At 43.5% G+C, this 18,524-nt stretch overlaps 2 protein-coding genes and 15 non-coding genes across 18 annotated transcripts in view; 1 reads left to right on the top strand and 16 right to left on the bottom strand.

Annotated features, from left to right (window-relative positions):
• LOC143103338 (SH3 domain-containing kinase-binding protein 1) overlaps positions 1-7,555 on the top strand; it is a 113,779-nt gene extending 106,224 nt beyond the window's left edge. For both annotated transcript variants that reach the window (XM_076267176.1, XM_076267184.1), the window contains 3 exons: positions 5,166-5,443; positions 5,676-5,739; positions 6,825-7,555. In XM_076267176.1, coding sequence (XP_076123291.1) covers positions 5,166-5,443; positions 5,676-5,739; positions 6,825-6,869 — 387 coding nt within the window. In that variant the 3' untranslated portion in view covers positions 6,870-7,555. The remainder of the gene's footprint in view (positions 1-5,165; positions 5,444-5,675; positions 5,740-6,824) is intronic.
• On the bottom strand, positions 47-139 carry trnai-uau (transfer RNA isoleucine (anticodon UAU)). Its single transcript is given in 2 exon segments — positions 47-82; positions 102-139. It is a non-coding gene; the product is annotated as a tRNA-Ile (tRNA).
• On the bottom strand, positions 265-357 carry trnai-uau (transfer RNA isoleucine (anticodon UAU)). The gene is given in 2 exon segments: positions 265-300; positions 320-357. It is a non-coding gene; the product is annotated as a tRNA-Ile (tRNA).
• On the bottom strand, positions 483-575 carry trnai-uau (transfer RNA isoleucine (anticodon UAU)). Its single transcript is given in 2 exon segments — positions 483-518; positions 538-575. It is a non-coding gene; the product is annotated as a tRNA-Ile (tRNA).
• Positions 701-793, bottom strand: trnai-uau (transfer RNA isoleucine (anticodon UAU)). Its single transcript is given in 2 exon segments — positions 701-736; positions 756-793. It is a non-coding gene; the product is annotated as a tRNA-Ile (tRNA).
• On the bottom strand, positions 1,116-1,208 carry trnai-uau (transfer RNA isoleucine (anticodon UAU)). The gene is given in 2 exon segments: positions 1,116-1,151; positions 1,171-1,208. It is a non-coding gene; the product is annotated as a tRNA-Ile (tRNA).
• On the bottom strand, positions 1,334-1,426 carry trnai-uau (transfer RNA isoleucine (anticodon UAU)). Its single transcript is given in 2 exon segments — positions 1,334-1,369; positions 1,389-1,426. It is a non-coding gene; the product is annotated as a tRNA-Ile (tRNA).
• On the bottom strand, positions 1,552-1,644 carry trnai-uau (transfer RNA isoleucine (anticodon UAU)). The gene is given in 2 exon segments: positions 1,552-1,587; positions 1,607-1,644. It is a non-coding gene; the product is annotated as a tRNA-Ile (tRNA).
• Positions 1,967-2,059, bottom strand: trnai-uau (transfer RNA isoleucine (anticodon UAU)). The gene is given in 2 exon segments: positions 1,967-2,002; positions 2,022-2,059. It is a non-coding gene; the product is annotated as a tRNA-Ile (tRNA).
• On the bottom strand, positions 2,185-2,277 carry trnai-uau (transfer RNA isoleucine (anticodon UAU)). The gene is given in 2 exon segments: positions 2,185-2,220; positions 2,240-2,277. It is a non-coding gene; the product is annotated as a tRNA-Ile (tRNA).
• On the bottom strand, positions 2,403-2,495 carry trnai-uau (transfer RNA isoleucine (anticodon UAU)). The gene is given in 2 exon segments: positions 2,403-2,438; positions 2,458-2,495. It is a non-coding gene; the product is annotated as a tRNA-Ile (tRNA).
• Positions 2,818-2,910, bottom strand: trnai-uau (transfer RNA isoleucine (anticodon UAU)). Its single transcript is given in 2 exon segments — positions 2,818-2,853; positions 2,873-2,910. It is a non-coding gene; the product is annotated as a tRNA-Ile (tRNA).
• trnai-uau (transfer RNA isoleucine (anticodon UAU)) lies at positions 3,036-3,128 on the bottom strand. Its single transcript is given in 2 exon segments — positions 3,036-3,071; positions 3,091-3,128. It is a non-coding gene; the product is annotated as a tRNA-Ile (tRNA).
• Positions 3,254-3,346, bottom strand: trnai-uau (transfer RNA isoleucine (anticodon UAU)). The gene is given in 2 exon segments: positions 3,254-3,289; positions 3,309-3,346. It is a non-coding gene; the product is annotated as a tRNA-Ile (tRNA).
• Positions 3,669-3,761, bottom strand: trnai-uau (transfer RNA isoleucine (anticodon UAU)). Its single transcript is given in 2 exon segments — positions 3,669-3,704; positions 3,724-3,761. It is a non-coding gene; the product is annotated as a tRNA-Ile (tRNA).
• trnai-uau (transfer RNA isoleucine (anticodon UAU)) lies at positions 3,887-3,979 on the bottom strand. Its single transcript is given in 2 exon segments — positions 3,887-3,922; positions 3,942-3,979. It is a non-coding gene; the product is annotated as a tRNA-Ile (tRNA).
• Positions 7,556-7,601: 46 nt separating the features above from the next.
• lipia (lipase, member Ia) lies at positions 7,602-15,851 on the bottom strand. The gene is made up of 11 exons (XM_076267164.1): positions 15,800-15,851; positions 13,312-13,375; positions 12,785-13,161; positions 11,243-11,351; positions 10,828-10,929; positions 10,463-10,552; positions 9,952-10,119; positions 9,703-9,792; positions 9,161-9,269; positions 8,656-8,829; positions 7,602-8,271 (listed from the first exon to the last, which is right to left on the bottom strand). The coding sequence occupies exons 2-11, from the start codon at positions 13,364-13,366 to the stop codon at positions 8,184-8,186; spliced, it is 1,362 nt and encodes a 453-aa protein (XP_076123279.1). The 5' UTR covers positions 13,367-13,375; positions 15,800-15,851; the 3' UTR covers positions 7,602-8,183.
• Between the last annotated feature and the right edge of the window lie 2,673 nt (positions 15,852-18,524).

The following is an 18,524-nucleotide window of genomic DNA, read 5'->3' as shown; positions in this document are numbered from 1 at the left end:
ATGCGCTGAATATGTCAGGAGCCAAAGTAATTTCTTAAAGAGTAGATGCTCCAGGTGAGGCTCGAACTCACAACCTCAGCATTGCTCAGCAGGAACTGTCTTATAAGTACCGCGCGCTAACCGATTGCGCCACTGGAGCCGTAGGGATTGTGTAGTAATACAGACAGAACAGAGGAATCATTCAGCACTATTTTCTACAAATTCTGGTTTCATTGAAGATGAGCTGAATATGTCAGGAGCCAAAGTAATTTCTTAAAGAGTAGATGCTCCAGGTGAGGCTCGAACTCACAACCTCGGCATTGCTCAGCAGGAACTGTCTTATAAGTACCGCGCGCAAACCGATTGCGCCACTGGAGCCATAGGGATTGTGTAGTAATACAGACAGAACAGAGGAATCATTCAGCACTATTTTCTACAAATTCTGGTTTCATTGAAGATGAGCTGAATATGTCAGGAGCCAAAGTAATTTCTTAAAGACTAGATGCTCCAGGTGAGGCTCGAACTCACAACCTCGGCATTGCTCAGCAGGAACTGTCTTATAAGTACCGCGCGCTAACCGATTGCGCCACTGGAGCCATAGGGACTGTGTAGTAATACAGACAGAACAGAGGAATCATTCAGCACTATTTTCTACAAATTCTGGTTTCATTGAAGATGAGCTGAATATGTCAGGAGCCAAAGTAATTTCTTAAAGAGTAGATGCTCCAGGTGAGGCTCGAACTCACAACCTCGGCATTGCTCAGCAGGAACTGTCTTATAAGTACCGCGCGCTAACCGATTGCGCCACTGGAGCCATAAAGAGCGTGTAGTAATACAGAGAGAACAGAGGAGTCATTCAGCACTATTTTCTAGAAATTCTCGTTTCAAAGAAGATGAGCTGAATATGACAGGAGTCAAAGTAATTTCTTAAAAAGTAGATGCTCGAACTCACAAGCTCGGCATTGCTCTGCAGGAACTGTCTTATAAGTACCGCGCGCTAACCGATTGCGCCACTGGAAGTGTGTAGTAATACAGACAGAACAGAGGAGTCATTCAGCACTATTTTCTACAAATTCTGGTTTCATGGAAGATGCGCTGAATATGTCAGGAGCCAAAGTAATTTCTTAAAGAGTAGATGCTCCAGGTGAGGCTCGAACTCACAACCTCGGCATTGCTCAGCAGGAACTGTCTTATAAGTACCGCGCGCTAACCGATTGCGCCACTGGAGCCGTAGGGATTGTGTAGTAATACAGACAGAACAGAGGAATCATTCAGCACTATTTTCTACAAATTCTGGTTTCATTGAAGATGAGCTGAATATGTCAGGAGCCAAAGTAATTTCTTAAAGAGTAGATGCTCCAGGTGAGGCTCGAACTCACAACCTCGGCATTGCTCAGCAGGAACTGTCTTATAAGTACCGCGCGCTAACTGATTGCGCCACTGGAGCCATAGGGATTGTGTAGTAATACAGACAGAACAGAGGAATCATTCAGCACTATTTTCTACAAATTCTGGTTTCATTGAAGATGAGCTGAATATGTCAGGAGCCAAAGTAATTTCTTAAAGAGTAGATGCTCTAGGTGAGGCTCGAACTCACAACCTCGGCATTGCTCAGCAGGAACTGCCTTATAAGTACCGCGCGCTAACCGATTGCGCCACTGGAGCCATAAAGAGCGTGTAGTAATACAGAGAGAACAGAGGAGTCATTCAGCACTATTTTCTAGAAATTCTCGTTTCAAAGAAGATGAGCTGAATATGACAGGAGTCAAAGTAATTTCTTAAAAAGTAGATGCTCGAACTCACAAGCTCGGCATTGCTCTGCAGGAACTGTCTTATAAGTACCGCGCGCTAACCGATTGCGCCACTGGAAGTGTGTAGTAATACAGACAGAACAGAGGAGTCATTCAGCACTATTTTCTACAAATTCTGGTTTCATGGAAGATGCGCTGAATATGTCAGGAGCCAAAGTAATTTCTTAAAGAGTAGATGCTCCAGGTGAGGCTCGAACTCACAACCTCAGCATTGCTCAGCAGGAACTGTCTTATAAGTATCGCGCGCTAACCGATTGCGCCACTGGAGCCGTAGGGATTGTGTAGTAATACAGACAGAACAGAGGAATCATTCAGCACTATTTTCTACAAATTCTGGTTTCATTGAAGATGAGCTGAATATGTCAGGAGCCAAAGTAATTTCTTAAAGAGTAGATGCTCCAGGTGAGGCTCGAACTCACAACCTCGGCATTGCTCAGCAGGAACTGTCTTATAAGTACCGCGCGCTAACTGATTGCGCCACTGGAGCCATAGGGATTGTGTAGTAATACAGACAGAACAGAGGAATCATTCAGCACTATTTTCTACAAATTCTGGTTTCATTGAAGATGAGCTGAATATGTCAGGAGCCAAAGTAATTTCTTAAAGAGTAGATGCTCTAGGTGAGGCTCGAACTCACAACCTCGGCATTGCTCAGCAGGAACTGTCTTATAAGTACCGCGCGCTAACCGATTGCGCCACTGGAGCCATAAAGAGCGTGTAGTAATACAGAGAGAACAGAGGAGTCATTCAGCACTATTTTCTAGAAATTCTCGTTTCAAAGAAGATGAGCTGAATATGACAGGAGTCAAAGTAATTTCTTAAAAAGTAGATGCTCGAACTCACAAGCTCGGCATTGCTCTGCAGGAACAGTCTTATAAGTACCGCGCGCTAACCGATTGCGCCACTGGAAGTGTGTAGTAATACAGACAGAACAGAGGAGTCATTCAGCACTATTTTCTACAAATTCTGGTTTCATGGAAGATGCGCTGAATATGTCAGGAGCCAAAGTAATTTCTTAAAGAGTAGATGCTCCAGGTGAGGCTCGAACTCACAACCTCAGCATTGCTCAGCAGGAACTGTCTTATAAGTACCGCGCGCTAACCGATTGCGCCACTGGAGCCGTAGGGATTGTGTAGTAATACAGACAGAACAGAGGAATCATTCAGCACTATTTTCTACAAATTCTGGTTTCATTGAAGATGAGCTGAATATTTCAGGAGCCAAAGTAATTTCTTAAAGAGTAGATGCTCCAGGTGAGGCTCGAACTCACAACCTCGGCATTGCTCAGCAGGAACTGTCTTATAAGTACCGCGCGCTAACTGATTGCGCCACTGGAGCCATAGGGATTGTGTAGTAATACAGACAGAACAGAGGAATCATTCAGCACTATTTTCTACAAATTCTGGTTTCATTGAAGATGAGCTGAATATGTCAGGAGCCAAAGTAATTTCTTAAAGAGTAGATGCTCTAGGTGAGGCTCGAACTCACAACCTCGGCATTGCTCAGCAGGAACTGTCTTATAAGTACCGCGCGCTAACCGATTGCGCCACTGGAGCCATAAAGAGCGTGTAGTAATACAGAGAGAACAGAGGAGTCATTCAGCACTATTTTCTAGAAATTCTCGTTTCAAAGAAGATGAGCTGAATATGACAGGAGTCAAAGTAATTTCTTAAAAAGTAGATGCTCGAACTCACAAGCTCGGCATTGCTCTGCAGGAACTGTCTTATAAGTACCGCGCGCTAACCGATTGCGCCACTGGAAGTGTGTAGTAATACAGACAGAACAGAGGAGTCATTCAGCACTATTTTCTACAAATTCTGGTTTCATGGAAGATGCGCTGAATATGTCAGGAGCCAAAGTAATTTCTTAAAGAGTAGATGCTCCAGATGAGGCTCGAACTCACAACCTCGGCATTGCTCAGCAGGAACTGTCTTATAAGTACCGCGCGCTAACCGATTGCGCCACTGGAGCTGTAGGGATTGTGTAGTAATACAGACAGAACAGAGGAATCATTCAGCACTATTTTCTACAAATTCTGGTTTCATTGAAGATGAGCTGAATATGTCAGGAGCCAAAGTAATTTCTTAAAGAGTAGATGCTCCAGGTGAGGCTCGAACTCACAACCTCGGCATTGCTCAGCAGGAACTGTCTTATAAGTACCGCGCGCTAACCGATTGCGCCACTGGAGCCATAAAGAGCGTGTAGTAATACAGAGAGAACAGAGGAGTCATTCAGCACTATTTTCTAGAAATTCTCGTTTCAACGAAGATGAGCTGAATATGACAGGACTCAAAGTAATTTCTTAAAGAGTAGATGCTCGAACTCACAACCTCGGCATTGCTCTGCAGGAACTGTCTTATAAGTACCGCGCCCCATCCGATTGCACCACTGTAGCCATAGGGAGTGTGTAGTAATACAGAAAGATCAGAAGAATCATTCAGCACTATATTCTATAAATTCTGGTTTCATTGAAGATGAGCTGAATATGTCAGGAGCCAAGTAATTTCTTACATGCTCCAGGTGAGGCTCGAACGCACAACCTCCGCATTGCTCTGCTGGAACTGAAAAAATGAAAATGCAACAATATACCGCTTTTCATCCATGTGGGGAAATACAATAAATTAATTTAGATGTACATTTAGTGACTGTATACCCATCGGCCTGTAGATGGTGGTGTTGAGCAAGACACACACACACACACACACACACACACACACACACACACACACACACACACAGACACACACATAAACACAAATGGGCATGCACACACATACACACACACACACACACATATAAACACACAAGCACAGACACAAACACACACACAGATATGTACACATGCACACACACGCACGCAAAGACATGCATACACTCATACACACACATACATGCATACACACATGCACACACATGCATGCATACACTATACACACACACATTAACACACACACACAAATAAACACACACGCACAGACACACACACAGATATGCGCACACACACACATACACAGATATGCACACACACACATAAACACACACACACATGCGCACGCACACACACACAAACATACCCACACACTCTCACACAAACACTTGCACCCACATACACGCACACATACAGGCGCACACACACACACGTAAACACACACACACACACACACACACACACACACACACACCATTACCCCCCCCCCAACACACACACACTCACAAGCAAACACACACACACACATAGAAAAGCACACATATACAGTACACAAAAGCAAACACACTCATGTACATACACAAAATTAGCAGAATGTGCAGGACTGAGCGACGGTCATATTTTTCAATTCAATTGATTCATTCATGCGTGTGTCTCTTGCCCTACAGTTTGCTTGTGCCAGCGCCAGTCCTCCCTCGACGCCTGCCTCTCCGACGCCCTCTTCAGTTGGTTCTGATACCAGGCCAGGGGGTAGAAGCAGCGTCAGTGTTACCCCCTCCCCGGCCTCCTCGCCCCCGTCTCTGTTCTCTGGGGCGCTCTCGGCCGTCCTCCACCACCCGGGGGCGACTCTGAGGGTCACCCCCTCTGGATCCCTGATTCTGGATCAGCTCAAGCTGCAGCTCAGAGAGATGAGAGATGACCTGGAGCTGCTCAAGAGCCAACACAAGTGGGTGTGATAACAGTGTGTGTGTGTGTGTGTGTGTGTGTGTGTGTGTGAGTGAGTGAGTGAGTGTTTTGCATGTGTCTGGAGGCTATGAATCATGTAAATGCACTAAGGTGGTGGTTTGTGTGAGTCTGTGTGTAAGTGTAATTGTAAAAATACATCAATGATATATTTTTGATTACAATGTAAGGTGGTTTTATTTTCTAATATTTCATTTTTGGTGATTTTTTTTCAGGAAAGAGGTGAAACTGCTGATGAGTGAGCTGGATGAGGAGAAGAGGATTCGCCTCTCTCTGCAGGTCAGAGTCAGAGAGAGATGGGATTAGGCGGGGCTGTGCTGCACATGACTATCTATATCACATTCAAATATATGTGTCCACGAGGACCGAGTGTCGATTCTAACCATCAGTCAATTCCTGATCGTAATCCCATGTCTCTTGTCAACTTCTACTGTCCTATCTGAATTAAAGACAAAGCCCTCAAGAGCAAACCTTAAAAAGAGAGGGATGAAGTGAGAGGTGTAAGAGGTTACATTTGAAAATGTACATCAGCTTTGTGGACCACAAGGCCCTGATTAGATGCATCTTTTAAGCACCAAACAACTGATAGATGTATCTACAGTTTGACAAATCTGGGGGGTATTCCAAGTATGTGGTTTAGTGACAAACCTGGGTAAGTTAACTCAGAGTAAGTGGTAAACCTCCTAATAGAAGAGCTGTATGGCTTCATTCTCCTAACAAAACAATGCCATAGGGCTCTTGTTGTAGGACGTTTACCACTTACTCTTGAGTTAATTAAAGGGGCGATCAGACAGACTGTTTTTGCAGTGAGCTGTGCATTTTCTTCGTTGTTTCGTATTGGCAGTAAGCCTTTTATGCGCTGCTTATGCGTCCAGAGCACCTTGCGTATTTTGCGCCTTGTGTTTTTGTGGTGGTGCCTTGTGCACCTCGAATTGAACAAAAAGTTTAACTTCAAGCAGAAAGGCGCCTGCGTTTTTAAACACTGAAACCATAGGGCATAGTCCTTATGTTTTATAAGTGACAAAGTGCGTCCTGTCTGATCGTTACCTTACCCAGGTTTGTCACTAAACCACGTACTTGAATACCCCCCTGATTTTTGACCCAGAACATGTGGAACTGTTGCCTGTTCTTTCATACTGTATCGAACAATGTTTGGGACTCAAATTAAATGGATAATGTTTAATAGCTGGACACTCCAAACCTAACCATAAGAGGAATTCAGCAGCAACGTATCTGACATTAGAATTACTTTTCTGTCAATTTAAAGCAATGTGTGCAAAATTGACTCACAGCTTTTTTCTGTATTGTTTTTCAGTAAATTCAGAACATCTGGTCTTATGTCACTGTGTTTGTGATTCGTACAGGTGGAGGTGGACAAAATCAAGAAGCAACTGTCTAAATCTTCATGATAACCTGACAATGGCGCCGATCGAAAAGGTCCTTCTCGCATGGGAAGGTTGTCTTTTTCCTGAATTCACATATCTTTCTTTGACCTCATGATGTTTTCCACCGAGGTCAAGGAAAAATAGTTAGGAAAGGACATAGGTTGTAATTTCTTTGACTTATTTGAGCACTGCTGTACTACAAGCCAGTCAGCGAGTATCTGATCATCTCCTGTTGAACAGTGATGCAGTAAAGTCCTGAGTGAGACTACGCAACACAGCCCAGGAGCAAGTCCCTGACATTCTAATGGTTGTTATGGAGATGAGTCAGCCAAAACATTCACCTGACAGCAACACAGATGGAGGAAAGGCTACTTTTAAAGACTTAAAGACCCACAAGCCTTTGCACATTTACCATACAAGGAAGCGTTCTTTTCAGGTGAAACATTAAGGACTGCTATGTCTTCCAGAAAACTTGGATATTGAGTGTAAGTATTGAGTATAGTTGAGTGTAGTAGTAGTAGTAGCCTAGTAGTAGTTCAATCTATTGACTATAATTTTCTCTGCTTAACTAATTTGGCACATCTGTGCTACATTTTCTCTTAATAATAAATATACATTTCAATAGAACTCTTATTCAGTGAGCAGGTTTACTGGAAAGTTTTGTGTAGAACATGTAAATGTCTTATTTTGCATAAATTCTAAATGAACTCAGATGTTGAGAAAATAGTTATGTTTGTGATTACATTTATAAAAAGATTAATAAAATTAATGTTTATTCATATTACATATACTTTACAAATGTACAAGCATGATTAAAATGTTGTCTTCATACAGAAAGAGTTCAATGGACACCAGTAAACAGAGACAATTACACTCCAAGACAACAGTATTAAAAAAAGGACAATACAGTACATTTAGGACTGTTTCAGTCCCTATTCAAGTCTACATTCATGTACATTTTTGACTATATAACATTCCTAACACATCATATGTACTTTGTACATCCATAATGTGCATATATATACTGATAAAGGTTCAATTACTGCCTCTCCCCTCCTTGCCTTCAGACAGAGGGGCTGTTTTTACCAGGAGTGTCATTCTGAGCTCCAAAGGTGTGATGGAGTCAACAGAGTCCTCTTATGACACCGACATGTCCTTGCCTGGCTGTCTACTGCATGCTCAATCTGAGCTGTAAGTGACACAGGAGGGGGTCAGTGGAGGCCACAGTGGCTAGATAAGGCCTGCAGAGGGCAGCAGAGAGCTTTGGGGAGCTGACTGGTAAAAATCCAGCGGCGGTTTTATTTTCCACACTGGCCCTGTGCAAAGCTGAGTCCTGGTTCAGAAGTTGGTGTTTTCACAGGGAATAGGCCTGAAAATCACCTCTTTCTTCTCCTCCAGCAGGAGATCATACCGACACAGTGTTGTCCTACAGAGGAGACGCATGCGCGCACGCACGCACACACACACGCACACACACACACACATACAAATAATAATAAATTAGCACAATCTAAATAGCAATCTAAATATTAGATGGATTGACCTTGCAGATATCTTTTAGACTGGTTGACACCAAACCGCAAATTTCAATTGAGAGTGGATAAAAAGTTTGTTTGGGTTCTCCAAGACTAGATAATTTTGCCTGGTTTAGCTAAATCTATTTTTAGTATATAAAATGGTCCAAACACTTCCAGGTTATATCTGAATAACTCCAAGTTGAGACATCCTGGCTGTGTTACTGTAATATGTGTCTGTCTATTCAGAGTAAACATGAGAGGTCAAGGTGAGTGCAAGTGACATGACCCCTGACCTGTTAGAGTCATACAGAGGAGTAAGGCGGATGCGGAGCACACGCAACTTGTAGCGTGGCTGCAGGACATTTCCTGTCGAGAAGCTGATGGACACCCGCTCCACAGGCTGCAGGTCTCTGTCAAACTGGGCCAGCAGGCTTTTCTCTGTGTAGAGTTTAAACTCAGCTGCTTTGCTGTTTAAAAGAGAGAGAACAATGAACAGTGAGAAAGGGACAAAGTGAGAAAGGGACAAAGTGAGAAAGGGACAAAGTGAGAGAAAGAGACTGAAAGAGGGGGGCAGTCAGTCTGAGAAGCAAAATGAGGAAGAGAAATAGGAAATAATATCGAAGTTTTGTGGTTTTGTATGTCTTGTGCTTGCATTTGCTGTGTTGTCGAAAGGGAGGAGATATAGTGTGTGTGTATGTTGTCGGAAGGGAGGAGATATAGTGTGTGTGTGGGTGCCTTGTGCCTGCATGTGGCCATAGCTAGTTTATGTTTGCGCGGGTAGTTGCAGCAGACACTCACTGGTCTATCTTGGCCTCGGTCTCCTGATCTTTACTGTGCAGTTTCAGCGTCAGGAACCCCCAGCGTGTCTCAAGGTTCCATGTCACAATGTCCACCTGGTAAAGGGTCTCTATGGAAACAAGACCAAGAGAAACCAATGTTCAACCTCAGTTCTAAGGAGTATCTAAATCTGCCCACAAGAGTTTTGTTTTGAAACAGTGGAAATCAGAAGTCATTACAAATACACACGTTTCACACTCATATTCACCACCACCACGTTAGTAAAGTAGGTACTTTAGCCTTTAAATATATATATATATCGTTTCCTCTTCCTCTTCAAAACAGGATAAACCACTTCTGTTGCATATCTCTAAATAACCTTCCACATGTTTAAATGTAAATTCACATATCTTGAGTGTGTCATCTAATGTCGCTGTAGTGTCATTACTGCAAACCAAAATCGGAATATGTTGTTCTAATGAACAGGAACATGCCAATCCACCCCCTGAGCCAAGACCCTAATCACATGAGCCACGCACACACACACAGACAGACAGACTCACTGCAAAATGGGGACCAGTTGTTTGTACTGAAGAAGGTCATTGTTTGTCCCCGTTTGACCAGACTGTTTTTCCACTTGATGGCATCGTAACCTGCGGACCAAGCATATGCGTATACATTTCATCATACCTATCATCATCATAATCATCGTCTTTGACATTTTCATAATTTACTTCACTGAGCTATTTATGGAAATATGTGTGCATGTTATAGAACTGAAAATGATGAGATGAGAATAACTCCAGTCTTACCCAACGATGGACAGCCTTCTCCACCGAACTTCTCACAATTCAGACATTTCCCGTCAAGGAAGTCCAAGTAGGATTCACACGGGTAAGCAATCAGGTTACACGTCTGGTTGATGGAGTTCATAAACAAATACACTGACCTCTGGTGGTCACATTTAAAATATTCGGATCCTGGGACACAATATGAAGGTGGGAGAAAAAAATCAACACAGTATGAGCCATCTAGTGTTCACTTGGTCAGTTTACATGAGAAAACCTACATTATACAGTAACCCTTAATCAACTAGTGCCAGTAAGAGCAACATTAGGGCATTGTATTAGGGCAGATACATTTCCAAAAAGTCCAGTTTTACAGGATATGTATGAAGTCAGACTTAAGTTGAAAGGGAGTGTTGTGTGATGATCAAATCTAAAACTCCTCATTGCTCAACACAGCAGACACTTAAGTCATTGAAATGCTCTCAAGATTACTGTGGATGGGTCATCCCGACTGAATCCCTTCCTGTAGGCTCACCAGCTAGAATGGTTTTGGGGCATCCTGGTTGGTCTCCTCCTCCGTTGGGGTAGTAGTCTATATGACCCAGTGGCTTACGGAAGCCCAGCGCTAAGGCAACAGAGAGAACATGGTCACTTTTTATTATAGCAGTTCATAAATAGTTGATACAGGAAAAAATAGCAGGAAAGGGAAGCACCAGAGGGAAAAAAAGAGGAAGAGAGAAGACAATGAAAGACAAAAATAGGCCCACCAATCATTTCTCTATCTCCTAAAAAGTCAGCACACATATTTAAGATGAGGACAGAGAAGAAGTGGAAAGACGATCATAGATGATAAGAAGACCGAAGACAGAGGAGAGAACCAGGCATCTTTATGCGACCCACCATCCATGTCTGTGTGAACGGCATCCACAAACTGAGCGTCTGTGGGGTCCAGGCGGCTATCGGGGGGCTTCCCTGTGAACTCCGGCCCTGCTGGGTCCAATGCTGAGGAGAGAGACAACAGACCACTTTCATTAGGACATCAGGTCTGTGTTTCCACTAGTACAGTTTATGCTATAAACAGCAAGGCCATAGGCTACTCTCAACTCCCTCAGAGACTACATACTGATGAAACGTCTCTGGTTCCTGCACATTGGATAACAACTAAATCGGTAAATAAACTGTAATTGCCCATTATAATAGGCATTGTAATAGTGAACTAAACTAACAGTCTGTTACACCCATCATGTCACCCCGGAGAGAAAAGTGGAATGAGGTAAAAAGATGGCGGCCTACTCTCCACATTTTCCATGCTCACCTGTGATCCTGCCGATGGAGCCATTGAGGTTGGTACCGATGAACCCAGAGATGTGAGCCCCCAGACTCACACCAATCAGATGGAACGCACTCAGAGGGGTGCCACGCTCCTGACAGACAGAGGTGAGTGTGTGTGTGTGTGAGGTGTGTGTGTGTGTGTGTGTGTGTAGGGGTTGGGGGGTGGTTATGGGACAGAAAGGGAGGATGAAAAGGAGAAAGGAGGTAGAAAAGAGAGAGAGAGCACAAAGAGTGTTATTTTGTTTTAATCCACAAATACTTGTTCAAACATTTGCAGGCCCAGAAGCACTGTGACTGCTACTACTGTGTGGATGAACTATAAAGCTCAAACAACTCCCAACATCGGTACATTGTTAACATAATATTAAACTGACACCAACAAGTGGCTACATTTAAAGGAGAATTCCGGTGTGATATTGACCTAAAGTGTATTGAAACATGATACCGAGTGTGAACGTATGTCTCATAGCCCATCTCGGCTTGTCCCCTGCACTCCAAAATCTGGCGCTAGTTAGCAGATGCTACCAACAGCTTTTTCAATAGTGGTGCTTCGGCATCGGGCTAGCCATGCAAATAAATCACTGTTTTACACCCATTTACGAGGCTCAATGTATCTCCACACTTCATTAGTAGACTTCCGAGGGCCCTGACATTTAAAACGAGACATTGAGAACTTTGAAAAAGCACTGGTAGTTTACTTACAAGACGATTTATACAGACAGTATCTTCACGAAGTTTAGCGTTTGCAGCCATCTTGAATTTAGTCACGATAAGTCGAGCGACGAGTAAGAATGAACAGGTATGATAAGGGATCAAATTCCAAAAATAATTCAGTGGAAATGCATGGATTCTTCCAGTAGCAGCAACTGGAATCCATGCATGCCATAAAGTGCTATAAACAGAGAGATGTGCTCACTCTGACCCACATATTCCACCCAAACATGGGCAAGTCGTCTGTTCACAGCACACACCCTAGGCAAATTCGCTCTGTAAATGCCGCGGTGTCAGGAAAAACACCCTTCAGTGCCAGCCAGGATACAACTGAAAGCTTTGTATTCTGAGTAACTGTGTGACTCTTTGCATTGATGAGACACCTGAATGTTTTTTTCTTTTATGCCACATAAACATGTCACTTTAGTGAGCTGTGACATGTATTTGCACCACATGAACTCTTGAGAACGGATGCCAGCTAGCATAGCTGTGTTACAGTAGCCTATTCAGAATGAGGAACTTAAAATCAGACTTCTGGCAGTGGTGTGTGTCAAGTGCTGCTTTTGTGAGACAGAAGGCAAAACTGAATATCCCTATTGCATATCCTGCGGGCTTTTACGGGTGGGAGTGGGACCTAATGTTACAGATGCGTGCGGGAGCGGGACTAAAAATGACACATTATTGTGTAAGCAGGCAGGAGCGGGACAGGATGTTGCGGGAGCGGGCAGGCACGGGACTGAAAAATCTGTCCCACGCAGACCTCCATCCTGAGCCTACCAGGCCGTATACTTGGCAACCCCTCCCCCACGCTCACCTTCATCTTCAGTATGAAGGCGGTCATGTTGTCCGCCACCTTCCTTGTGTTCTTCACCGCAGCCCAGTAATTGATGTTGGCGGCACCGCGGTTCCAGTCCACCACGATTACGTTGAGGTCGTCCCGCTCCAACAGCAGCTTTGCCAGCAGCTCGTACCAGCCCGGCGGGGAGCCGGTGGGTCGGTACCCGTGGATGATAAGGGTGGTGGACCGGTTGGCATTCAGCTCTGGCTGGGAGAAGGGACTTAGGTGGTTCAGTATGCTGGCACAGGTGTCGTTGGCACGGGTGTACAAGAGGAGCCGCACATCCAGACTGGTGCCTGCGATGGAGTGGTGGAGGTCCAGATCTGTGAAGCTGGCACACTCCTCAGCTGAACCTGAAGAACGGAGGATAGTTAGTTTGTGTGTGTGTGTGTGTGTGTGTACAAACTATAACTATCTATAACTTTGATCATGTGTGCATCTGTGGTGTGTGTGTGTGTGTGTGTCTGTGTGTTTATAAATGTCTGTGGCCATGATCATCTTACCTGTGTCCCACATACATGATGTCCCCAGTAGAGCCAAGAGGCAGAAGGGAAACATTCTGCAGACCTACAAAAGAGCCGTCACACAACACAGGCACTCATGAGAAACGTCTACAACAGGGGTGTCAAACATAAGGCCCGGAGGCCAGATAAGGCCAGCCAGCAGGTTTTATACGGCCCCCCAGATATTTTGGGTAGGAAGGGAAAATTAGAAAAAGAAAAAAAAAAAGATATTCACATCCAGTTGTCTTCAACGATGTGTCATAAGCAATATCTCTATGATATGATACATTGATTAAACCTAGCACTACAAACCATCCTCAGGAAAGAGGCCAAAAAAACTGACATGGCAGCAGTACATGATTTGTATTTACTTCCATAAGGGGGGGAAGGAGTACATCATCAAACAACACTCTGATACCCATGCAGAAAAATGATAATGACCATGACAATGATGGCCCCAATGGGGTCTCATTCCAACAAGAGAGAGAGAGTGGGGAGAGAGAGGAGAAACACACACAAGCGGCTATGTATGCCAGTTGCAGAGATAACCCCACCCCCACCACCTACACACACACTTCTTCTGCAGGACATGCATATGTAATGCATATGCAAACAAAACCACTGACCACAAAAACACCCATTCCTGAGAGGCACAGCAAAGGGGATTTTCAACAGGAAAACGATTAATAACCTCAACCTAGTCTTTCAACCCACAGCCAGGATCGAAAAATTGCCAAATAAAAGAACTTCTTCTGAATTTTCTCTAAGTGATGTTGGGTAACATCACTTCTGTTGACGTTCAAACAAAACAGACCGCTAGCTCTCCCTCCCTCCTTTGCAACTGAAACTCTCCTGAATGCGCATCTCGTCTGTGATTGGCTGCAACAGTTTGTTATGTTTCATGGTCCAGGCTGGACTAGGTTGTTTTTGTTGCTGTTTTTGGAGCCTGGGCTGTCCACAGAGACCGCATTTTTTTACAGTGTCAGGGGAAACATGCAGCAAGTGGATGGTGAGGTGATGTTTGCTGTGTGTGACAAAAAAATGTTTAGCTTAGAAACCATGTAACATCGCTTAGAGCGCCTTTAAACTGAAACCAAAATAGTTACTTGGGCTTTCCTACCACTTCCTTCTAATTCTGCTGGTACAGTCATTTCATCTATTTGTGTCTCTTTTGGACTGATGACAGTTTGATCAGTCCCACAAATTCAGATACAGGTCAAGTATCAGGCTGACATTTCCTGATAACAGAGCATTTGAGCATTGTGCATTGCTGCTGTTCACTGGCAATGTTTGAGACTTCATTTTCTCTATTGTAAGTCAATGTAGTACCAAAATGACTGAGGCTGTAAAATAAAATAACTGAAATGTGTTGCTTTAAATAGGCTTGGTTGTTGATCAGCCACTAGGAAATTCCACTCCTGGAATGGACATGGATATACACTTTTCCTGTGCATATCTGTGAAGTCAGCTGCTCATCAAGAAAAGGATCTTGTTTTCTTCCCACAAACAGAGGAAGGACACTGGAATGTATTAAGAGGGAGAAATCAAGAGAGTTTGGTCTGGTTTCACCCACAGCTACATGGGTGAATTCAAGTGTGCCCACTCCATTAACAGTCGGCATTCAAGTCCATCAAGTTTCAGGTGGGTGGAGTTCTCAGCCTTCCTCCCAGTCACAAACATCAAAACTACAAGTCGACTGTAACAGGTCATGTTCCCAGGAGAGTTTCACAATGACTACTCCAGTCTCAATTTACCATGTGAAACTTAGCTTTGGTCTCAGCAGAGGAACACTTTAAAAACACACAACAAGAGAAAGAGAGAGAGAGAGAGGGAGAGGGAGAGAGAGAGAGAGAAAGAAAGAGAGAAAGAGAAAGAAAGAATGAAAGAGACAGAAAGAAAGAGAGAATGTGGGAAATTATCTCTAAGTATCTCTGAAATATGCCATACTGTACATGCATAAAAGATAAAAGGTAAAAATAAATGAATATTCAGTTCAATTCAGAGGACACAGACGGTACCTTAAATCAGTAAACATCTAAGCGCTGGACAGCTATTCTATGCCTGTGTGATATGATAAGGGACCTCAGAGTATGTCAATGGAGAAACAGATCAGCAAATACACTTGCACTTGTTCAGAAAGAAGTCTGACACGCACCTTTGTTTTACCTTTTTGTTGTCACAAGCTCAGTTTATACACACACACACACACACACACAGGGTGGACTGTACAGCTCACTGCACTCTTTCAAGAAAACAATATAATACATAGGAAAGAGATCCCTCACACCCTGTTGTCCACCCACACACACACACACACACACCATACTAAAATCAAGTCTCAGAGTCCATACCACATAGCAATGGTTTCACTGCCAGTTTCAATGAGGTCAGAATATAATTAGATCTAAGAAAAAACAGATTTGTGGAGAGAAGTTGAGAGATTTAGAAAGAGAAACAGACAGAGAGAGAACGAGAATGCTTTACCGACCTTTGGAAGCAGCTCCTTTCTTGGTCAGTCGGTGTGTTTGCACTCAAGGAAGTAGAGACTGCCCTGCCCCTCCTGTAAAGTGCTGAGCCCCACCCCCTGCCTTGGGCCAACCTGCTGAAAGGTGACACATTCCTTATGAGCCTACCTGTGGAGTCCTCTCCACTGGCTATTTACAGAATAACAGAAGAGCTTGAAAACATAATATGTGAACCCTCTCCCCCACCCACCCAGCCCCAAAATAACTGATGGAAGAAACATGTGTTATCTGTTTTGAGTCTACTTTGGAAAAAGTGGTTTTACTTGAGAACAGTAAATTAAGATAAAATGCAAAAGACTGATTTTAACCAGCTGGCCTAGCCCAGATATGTTGAACTTCATTTGGCTAAGAATGCGAGCTGTGACTGAATCTGACTTCACAAAAACAACATCAAGCAGTCATCGCAGTGATTTTAGGCTTATTCACTTCATGCATATTTGCATTTTTGAGAGAGAACGAGGAAAAGCAATTATAAAAAAGGTAAAAAATAACAACAACAATACAAACAATAGAAATAGAAACAAGATTTTTGATAATTATTGGTGCTTATATCTTAGAACTTAATAAGAACAGGTGAAAGTGCTTGAAATCTAACAATTTTGTAACTTTGTGTGGGAATAGCAGATGCAGAAAGTCAGCATTCACGCACACAGACACGCAGACACATAGATGCACAGCACGCAGACACACAGACACACACATAGATGCACAGACACATGTCACTGAATTGGAGTAGTAGCCTAAGGCTGCACGTGACCAGACAGCAATGTAGGCTAGAACCTACCTTTTCAAGAAAAGTCAGTAGGCCTAGGCAGGGGAAACGATCAATGAGGCAAAGGGGTTCACAATCTTTGTTATACATTTATTAAATATAAAATTAATAAATAGGCTAACACTGGTCAACTGACCACAAAGTACACAGTTTAAAATTACATTAGACTCCTAACACAGAATAAATATCAGTAAGCAAATACAGCAGTCAGCCACCAGCAGCACCAGATACCACACATCAGTTCAACAGTCCCAGTCTACAGCGAGCGAGCAAGCCTAGCCAAGCAGTCCCCCGCACGGCAACCCGCAAGCGGTCCAAAGTAGCACAACACCGTCCGGTTGTACTCAGCTCTCCAACCTGATCACCAGCAGCGTTATAATCTCTTCACTGAAACAGAACAGTGTGAAGCATACCAGGATTCTAATGCAACATTACGTCACCTTAGGCGAAAGGACAAGGATCGTGCTACTCACATCGCCGGGTGCAGAAATAAATTGCCACCTGGAATATAGCTTGTGCGCGTTGTACTGCCCAAAATCGGAAAGCTGTTGTCCTGCTGTTCTGTAGCTGCTGCTTGTTGTATAAAGTATCCGAAATCTACACTTGAGTAGAAGTATATTTGATCAGAAGTGACTTAAGTAAAAGTAAAAGTAATCTATAAGCATACCATTGAAGTAAAAGGGCCCTATCATGACATTCTAAAGTGCATCGTCACTCGTCAAAAGTCTATTCAAATTTAGTAGGATGTCCAGTTCACATTGGGAGGGGTTTCGTTCTCAAAAGTGGAGCGCATGGCGTAACAAGGTGTTCCTAGGTCTCTTAATCAGTCATATGGGTGTGTTTGGGGCGTAACATCATTTTAAACCAATGAGAATGACATCTGTCATTCCCTTTAACGGCGCAACGCGCGATATGTCAAATAAATGCATCGGTATTTTGGCATTCAACGGCGCATTTGAAGGAGGCTGCTTGCGAGACCGTATGGAATAGTCATTCTTAAACCATGCTTTACTAAAACCTAGCATAGCCTTCACGCATTTGCACTCGTCTATTATTTGAACTCATTGGCAAAGTGAAACTAACTTCACCAAAGGAGTCAGTCAATGACAAGACAGTTATATGCAGTTACTTTCACTATTGACTGACAATGGGTTACCATCGAAAACATAGGCTGGAAAAAGCAACTTACCCTAATGTTGCTCAAATGACTGAATAAAACAACATTTATCCTGCAGAGGAGTTGCTTATATCTCGTGACAGTGCGTCTTCAGCTGTGCTCCATACGTGTCTCTCGCCTCTCCCCTAATCACTTTTAACCGTCATTACCAATTTGCAAATGATGGTGAATAACTAACTACTCATCATGAGATGTATTTCGTAATATCTTTATTCTAATTATGTTTCCCATTGTAATCGTGCAATTTGTAATGCTTTGCATGGACGTGCGCTGGTGTGCATTCATGAATGATAGAAGGATGGTGCGTGCACCTGCCAATATATGACTGTTGACATGCGCTCTTAAAATAGCATATGAACAACTCGCCATTGACTTCTGACCAGGTTTAGGTGGTGTATGATAGCGATTTTTAGACAAAGCGCTAGGTCCCTCCCTAGGTTGTTAATTGCCACACCCCTGGGCGCAATGCAAAATAAACGTGCAAAATAACGAATTCAACTTTCCGCGGGTGAATAACTAGTATTACGCCATGCGCTGGTGGCCCAAAATACAGCCCAAAGTCTTAAAGTATCTATTATTTACAGTCAGGGGCGTCAAACTGGGGGTAAATAGGGGACCGATTACCAGGGTCCCAAGGGGGGAGAGGGCCCTTGAAAAGTGTGGAATATATCCATGGGGGGCCCATCAGGACTGCCTAGGGCCCAGGATCTTGTGCTACGCCCCTGTTTAGTTTAGTAGT

The sequence above is a fragment of the Alosa pseudoharengus genome, unplaced genomic scaffold, assembly GCF_046254945.1.
Source record: "Alosa pseudoharengus isolate Yale_2024_CS ecotype anadromous, Long Island Sound unplaced genomic scaffold, YU_APseudo_1.1 YU_APseudo_1.1_scf_10, whole genome shotgun sequence".
NCBI lineage: Eukaryota > Metazoa > Chordata > Actinopteri > Clupeiformes > Clupeidae > Alosa > Alosa pseudoharengus.
This window is presented reverse-complemented; position numbering and strand designations above follow the sequence as displayed.